General features: G+C 47.8%; 1 protein-coding gene across 3 annotated transcripts in view; it reads left to right on the top strand.

Annotated features, from left to right (window-relative positions):
- The window catches only part of LOC142557427 (uncharacterized), a 57370-nt gene extending 50126 nt beyond the window's left edge, over positions 1-7244 (top strand). For all 3 annotated transcript variants that reach the window (XM_075669266.1, XM_075669265.1, XM_075669267.1), the window contains 2 exons: positions 5278-5463; positions 7107-7244. In XM_075669266.1, coding sequence (XP_075525381.1) covers positions 5278-5463; positions 7107-7117 — 197 coding nt within the window. In that variant the 3' untranslated portion in view covers positions 7118-7244. The remainder of the gene's footprint in view (positions 1-5277; positions 5464-7106) is intronic.
- Positions 7245-8038: the final 794 nt, after the last annotated feature.

Here is an 8038-nt window from a genome sequence, read left to right as displayed (position 1 = left end):
AAAGAGGCTGTGCTTCTCGAGAATTGCAGTGGAGTTTAAATAAAGCGCAGTGACTACCTTCGTCGAGGGGCAGCGCTGCCATCGACTTATTTGAGTCTCTGTGGAGGGCTGAGTGGAGGGACGTTTTATCTATGATGCAAGAGGTATTATGCCATACTTAAGAGGAAGCTTTATCTCGTGGCTAACTCATATATACATATAAAACGCAGAAATGCTCTTATGAAAAGACCGCTGGAGCTACTTGAATTAAATTTCTTGAGCTTGAGAGAGAAAGTTCTGTTCTAGTGATTGCAGGGAGCATCATTTCGATACAGGGACTGACATTTTTTTTTTTTACAAGGATTGCCAAGAATTGGAAAGTTTCGAAAAAATCGAAGCACGAAGTTGACAAATCCGTCACTCTGCACTAAAACATGTATCTCAATTCTGAAATTGCATCTGTTAGAGAGTCTAAAGCGGACATATTTGATATATGAATTTAAAACTTACGTGGAATTGTTACAATGTGTACGAGGCTCTTGCAAAAGTTCATACTCACAAGTTAGTGTTATATTTCAGAGCCGTGTATAATACATCAATTTTGTTCGCTTTAGATGTATGATTAGGCGCAGTCTACAGAATTGTGATATCGTTTTTGTCGCTGGATTACAGAGTTGCATACTTCATAGTTTCGTTTTCTGAAATGTTGCAATTTTCAACATTTTGTCAAAATATTGGAGGCCTAACAAATAATTTGTTTCCTACAGCCTCTAGATTTTAACTTTTTTCTTTTAAATGTAACAAACATGATGTAATTCGGTGCAATGGTTGCCGGGAAGCACGCTTTCTACGCTCCAATGTACGAGCGTATCTATATGGAAACCCCCGAGGTAAAGCTTCCTCTTGAGACTATTTGTGAACGTTCCATCGTAAGAAATGTTTACGTGCGGAGATTCAGCCAAGTTTTAAGACAAGTGACGCTCGATGCAAGCCGATGCACTAATATCGCGGTATCTCCATGGTGGCACAGGACCCGTGTTAGGAAAACTTGTGCAGACGGGGTGACGCCAGGTTCATTTCCTGTGGCACGGCCGTGTCTCTGGCTAACTTTCTGAAGGAACTCCGTGCAGTAGAGAATATAGACCTTTTTGCCGGCACTGAGGTATCACTGTATTTGTGTCGCCGTAAAACTATCAATCGAATGTTTCTGGCATTTAAGTTCGCCAAAAAAAAAGTATGTTGTGTACAGTAGGCGTACTAGACGTGCAATTACGTACTGAAAATATAATTCGAGCTTTATGAGTAAACTACCCTTCTATTGTTAAAGAATGAGATCTCTTTAGCGATATCGCAAGCTCAGAAAGACAGAAAGAAACGCAAAAAAAGAAAAGAATGAGTGGCGACGCTCCATTTAAGTTCCCGCTTTAGCTTGCCGTGACGTCAAAGATTTTGACGGTGTCTGTTTGGGCCTGATTATTGGGCCAAACATCGCTTTCCAAAGCAGCCGTAGACTGAAATAAGCGAGTTTTTAATAAGACTTTTACGGCGTCAAAGAACAACCGATTCTGTGACGTCACACTGACGTACCGGCATCGAGGTTTTTGGCGCGCAATTCGAAACGTGTAACTTTGAGTCTCATTCTGTTCGTCTGTATACGACGTCGCACAGTTTCCGCGTAGCGTTAGGTGCTACGAGGAAAGTACTGGGTGGAAAAAGCGGGCCGGGGTCCCAGAGATACTGCAGTACACCGTGGCACCTCAAAGCGCGAGCTGCAGCACAACAAAATGAGACGATAGACTGGGGCACGAGGAGCGCGCTCCGAATCTGTCGAAGAGCTGGCCGCGCCTTTGGAACGAGAGAAGTACGCGTGAGGTCGTGGTCTAAAAAGCTGCAATAAATGTCACGCATGAAAAAAAAAAAAGAAAGAGATCGCTAATGGTTCGAGCACCAGGTTTCTGTACTCAGCGGCAGAGGTTCGATCCCACCATCGGTCGCGCACTATTTCGCTTTTTCTCAAAGCGAGGCGAGACAGCAACCTATCTACCTGCCCACCTACCTACCCACCAATCTACCCACCTATCTACCCACCTACCTACGGCGAAGTGCCAAGAATGAGGCAAAGAATGTTTCGCATTAATATTGTATCAGCCTATAACTGATGTAGTACTTCCATTTAGCGTCTCTTTACCACTTTAAAAAGAGACGGCGCGGAAACTCCGACGCAGGCGGGGCGCGGAGTCCGAGCCGCCTTGTCCGTGCCTGCGCCGCTCGTGGTTCCGGAAACGTGGATCCTCACTCCGCGGAGTCCATCCATGGGCGACCGTAAATCACGCGCGAACCACCGGCCCCGTATCGTCGGTTCACGGAACTGAGCACGCGCTCTCTACGCCATCTCGGTGGGTGGGTGGAAGGGGGTGGGGGGTAGGTCTCCTTGCTTGCCGCATTCCTCGGAGCACGCGCTATCGGTCGGTCCGCAGCTGTTGCTGCCCTTACTGACGTTCCCTCTGCGTCCGCGCGGTCTGGATCGTGCCATGCACTTCTGTGGCCACGTTTGTGCGAGTTTATGTATACGTACATCGTATTACGACACGGATGGCGTATGACTCAGCCTTTGCTTTTCGTACCTCGGCTTACTCGCTCTGAGGTCGTCGCTCCTTGTATGCGCTCTGTTGGGAGGACAGCAGCGGGGTCGCTGGGTTCGCCCTTTTATGTGCGGAGTACAGTTGACAACCGCGAAAGAACACACCGGACAAGCACGACATATTCCCTGTCGTTCACTTAATCTTCTACTAATCAAAATCTAATTGCTAGATTGATAAAAATAGTTTTAAAACAATACTTTGTACATCCGAACTGATGCTGTTTTCTCTATACTTGCGTAACCGTAAAATGTGTGCGTTAGACTATTAAGGGAAAAAATCGCGGCAGCGTCCGAAACAGCTTTCCTTTGATTGCTCCCACGGCCGACATCGGTTCAACGTGCATGGACAGCTTTCCAGCAGCGATGAGTCCTAATGTATAACTATAGTTCCGGGGCCTTTCTGTCACGATGTCGGCTAATTGTTGTGACATCTGCAGCGATGCCATAAAACGACGGCTTTATAACGAGATTCCGCGCGTAGACACCGCCATAGCTCGTATATAGGACCCCCGTATCACCGCGAAGTTTGACTTTCCTTTGACGCAAAAGCGTCAAATGGCCCATTGAGCGAAAAAAAGCCGGCGTCGGTCTTCTGGAACAGTGAAACGGCACTTATATTCCCATTGGCTGCAGCGCCAAGTCAGGACCGCGCCTCGGCAGAGTTCCCATTGGCTGCGACGCCACCTCAGGGAACACCTGCTGCCGAGCTAACGCGCCAGGTGTTGCGTGAGGGGAGAGGGCATCGCCGCGACGCCACGTCATCCTCGCTCTGGCTCAAGGAAGCCTGCGCGCTGTCCGTATCTCTCTCTCTCTCTCTCTCTCTCTCACCCCCACTCGACTTAGCTGCTGCACACGAGTGCCGGCCTTGGTGGCCGGTGCTGTTTCCTGGGTCTCTCGTCGCAAAGGACGTCGGTGGCATGCGGCGTTGGCACCGCAGGTTGCTGCTGCTTGCTGGCTCGGGCAGCACGCACCGCTGTGGTACATTACTCGCAGCCCAAAACTCGAAGGACCGCTGAGCGGCATTCGAGTGGACATTTATGCTTTCGCTTTCACAACTCACAAGAAGTGCTTAGGTGTCCTCGGATTTTTTATTTGTCGACACGTGAGGCAACACGATTTCCGACCTCGTGTCTTCTAATGCGAGCTGCGTATTTGTGTGATCTTTCGGTGGCCGCTGCTGCTTTCTCTTTTTCTGCCGTGTAGACTTATAGCACGACCTCCGATATCGGATGTCGCGCGGATATCATGAGCGCCGCCCAATCTCGGAGGCGATTTTTCGCAGTGCGCTTCGTTTTGCCGCCATAGGCGAAAATACGGCGATTCAGTCATTCAGCAACCCTGATAATCTTAGGTACTAGAGTTAGTGTAGCCATAGTTACATTAATTGATTGGTTTACTTATTCGTCTGGTTTAACGTCCTAATGCAACACTGCGGATTTTAGAGACACCGTAGTAGGGGGCTCAGAATTAATTTTTACCACATGATGTGTTTTGTCGTGTACCCAAGTGCATGAGTACAATCAGGAGTCGAAACCACTACCTCATGCATAGCAGCAGGACCGCCAAAACCACTGAGTCATCGCAGCGGGTCATGGTTACTCGTATACTAACTCTGTCAGGGATAATTGTCGACAGTTTGGCATGGATCGTCTGGCACTGTACATCGCACATTCTTTTTCTTTTGCTATTTCCATTTCAGTTGTGCACCGTTCAAACCTCACAGCATTCCCATGGAGCAGTCAAGTGTCAAACGTATGAAATAATTGGAAATTAGGTGCGTAGTTTTTTAACGTATGAATAAATTTCGACACGTTGGACCTTTCGTGATCGGGTGATACGAAGTGCTCTCCCCATCTCTGAGACCATAGTAATTCAAACGTGTGGGGCGATGGTTATTCGAACATATAGGAGAGTCCACAAGATCGTTGAAGCTCGATGAAGGAAGTTTAGTCAAATCAATGTACGTCCCACTTCCCATCAACACCATGACCGTTCAAACTCTGCTGAAGAAACATGGGATGCGACACTGTCGAATTTCGCTACATTGCCCAAACTCCGCCTTATTTTCGTCTTGAGCCAATCAGACAGGGCTCGGACGCCATGTGAACCAGTCAGACCAGACAACATAGCGAAATTCGACAATATGACTGCATTGGGTGTCCAGCTTCTCTGCAGAAACGTGCGTTAATCACATATTTTCGTCTGGGATATTTATATACACCATGGGGAGGAAGTAAAGGAGGCAGCATCACGTCAACGCAGCCAGCTTTGGCAAGTGAACTTTCCGTGAAGCCATTCACTTCGCTTCCACCCTCGCAGTGTCAGAACAACTAGTGACCTCTGAGACTTGGATTATTGGCTTAGAATGTTTGGCTTGGGGTAGTGTTTAATCGATGCACACTTGTTTCAGTTTCCCTATGCCGTAGCTTTTCCTGCAGAGCAGAAGCACTGAAACCCACTGCGTGATCTGGCGTGACGATCGAATGTTTTGTTCCCATTCGTCTGGCTTCAGTCGTATTGCACAATGCTCTTTCTCTCTCTCTATGATGTGCCCGTTCTAGTTATTCCATGGCCTACGAGGTCGGGAATTACGTGGCGTCAAACAGTCTCGAAGGACGTGGTTGTTGGAACGTGGTGCATCCCTTCTCTCGTTGCAGCATTCACGCGGTGCGTTCAAGATCCGTGCTCGCAGCCGCCGGAGCCCGGCTGGTGCCTGCAGAACATGGTGATGTTCTACTACGACCCGGACAGGGGATCCTGCAACGAGTTCACCTACACCGGCTGTGGCCGAAACTTCAACAACTTCCTCACTAAGCAGGAGTGCCGCAAGATCTGCATCGAAGGCATGTCCGAACAGCGCACTTGTCCCTGTGACCTGTCTCTATCAGCATGTCGGCAGAGCGTTGACGAATGCAGATATGTGCGTCGTCTTAGAACGACACTTGAAAAACGTTTGCGCCCTTTGGGGCTTTTTCTCGTCCCCGAATAGTAATCGCCATCTATCCTGCGTGTATACGCCTTTTTCTAACGCTGCGCGCCCAGTAAGTACTTCCTGGTCACGAACCACATGTGCGTCATCGGGCGTGGTATAGCGTTATTGACATGCAAGCAGGGCGAGCAGAGTTTTCAAAAAAAAGGAAACGCAAGCACGACAGATGACTATTACACTCTAAAAAAAAGTTTACACCCTTGGGATTGTATTTTGTCCTCAAACAATAATCGCCATCTGTCTTGCCCGCATTTCCTTCCTATCACGAACGGCTTGCGCGTTATTAGCTTGACACAGCATTCTAGGCAGGAGAGTAGCGAGCGCCGAGTTTTCGAGAGAGGAAATGCAAGCAAGGCAGATGACGATTAAGATAAGCCCCAAAGGGTGCAAACTTTTTTAGAGTGTACTGTTTGCGTGCAAGATGCGCCCCAAAGGGTGTAAAACGTTTAGAGTGGACTGAAACTTTGAGCGCCCCTAGCAGAAAAAGTACGAATTAACGCGTACGACCAAATTACAGTAGCTCCACTTATGCGCCTCGTGCTGGAGCGCGTCGCGGTTGGTTTTGCGCTGCGGCGATCGCAGGAACTTCATAGTGGTCGGGGCCTGGCACAATAGGGCAGTAACAGGAACATATTGGTAGGAATTTATTACATTATGGCGTTGCGGGCTTTCGCAGCACTTATTTTCCATTAGGGCGTTGCACATACAACAGATATTAAGTGAGCGTAAACGGGCGTTGACCGGTGGAACACCGTCCAACCTTTCGTTGCACTGTCGCGATTACATATGTACCCCCATGGCAGTATAGAGGACGTGCTCTGAGACCGTTGAGGCGGTCATATTGTTGTACAGCCCCTACAATGATAATCTGGGCTTTTAATTCGATCCGCTTATCTTCAGCAGCTCAGTGGAGTCTATGAAGGGGGCAACAAAATGGCGCGCCTCATAATCATATAGTGAGAGGGGAGCCAGAGCAACGTATCCGCAAGGCTCAGTTGACCTGTGAACCCTTTTTGCCAACAAATGCCTTTGTAATTGGTGGTCGTGCAGAGTATCCACAAATGTGCATCCTATAGCTGTAGCTCCGCACGCTATACCGCGCCTTTCTTATACGTATTAATATACTTTATATGAAGTACTTAGAAGTGCCGTGTGCTTCGAAGCTTTCATTCTTGTAAGAAATCAAGGCTGTAATCGCCCTGCTGCTTCCTCTGTCAGCGTTATAGATTATGATGCGTTCAAATCTGCTGTCTGTGAACATGTACTTACTAGTATTGTTTATTTTGTTTTATTTCCACTCCTCTCCTTACGGCCCTGCGCGTAAATAAATGAACTGAAATTAACTTTCTGTCAAGTACGTCCCTTCTGCATGTAAAGTTGACATAACTGCGATATTTTTTTGTACAGAGTTATGAGTTCGAGTTGGCCTCGAACATGAGTATATATGTTCGCAGCTCCGTTCACTTTCTTACAGTCTCCATTTCTGTCTCTTTGCAGGCCGGACGTGACAAGGCCAGTAAACACGCGGGTTGTGCGACGCCGAGGACGTTAGAGTTATGTGCACAAACACGCAGCACGCAAGCTATGTCAGCACGGGAACGCTTTTGCGGAAAATAAAATAGCAGTCCAAGTGGTCGTTTTCTTAAAAAAATTCATTTTTCACGCGCTTATCGAAACAGCAGTGCGCATGCGCCGATGTGAAGCGTGCCCCATTTTTTGCAGTGCATCACGTTCGATACGCGCCAGTCACCTCCCCCAAAACACCTCCGTTTATGTGGCTCCTTCATTTCTCTCTTCCGTGTAAACGTCAGCGCGAGACAGCCATATGAACGGGCCTATGCATGTCGCAAAACAACAATGGCATCGTTTCGCGTCGATATATAAGTGCAATCCTCATTGATACATCCCTGCTGAACATCTGTAGCGCGCATTACAAACATTTATTGCCCCTAAGCGCGCAAACATTTGTGGGTTGTGTATGTGCATTGTCAAAGATGACTTACCTTTAGATGCAGCACGCAAACAGCAGCAAACCATGGATCAGAAGAGGCTAACAAGCAACACGTTGCTTTTATATCGCAATGCTTTTTTTCAGCGATTTTGCAGTTGCTGATTTTACCTGCTATATGAACGTGTCTGAATAAACTTGCTCGAAGCAGGTACAGCTCTTGTGTTTCTTTCTCATGATCAGAAGGCTTCCAAAGGCGTGGTCGTAGACCGACGTGCAAAATGTTCTCACGAACAGAACTTTTCGTCAGACGTAACGCAACATTCGTAAATTCGTAGAAGGCGGCTCAATTCGTGAACATTGCAGTAAATTCGGGATAGTCGATCGGTATATTACCACACAACGGTATCTCAGTAAACAAGGCAGCCGGAGCCGATGCTCTAGCGACTTAAGCGTACGTGCAACCTTGGCTACCTTATGC

Source organism: Dermacentor variabilis, chromosome 9, assembly GCF_050947875.1.
Source record: "Dermacentor variabilis isolate Ectoservices chromosome 9, ASM5094787v1, whole genome shotgun sequence".
NCBI lineage: Eukaryota > Metazoa > Arthropoda > Arachnida > Ixodida > Ixodidae > Dermacentor > Dermacentor variabilis.
Note: the sequence above shows the minus strand (reverse complement) of the source record. Positions and strands in the feature narration are given on the sequence as shown.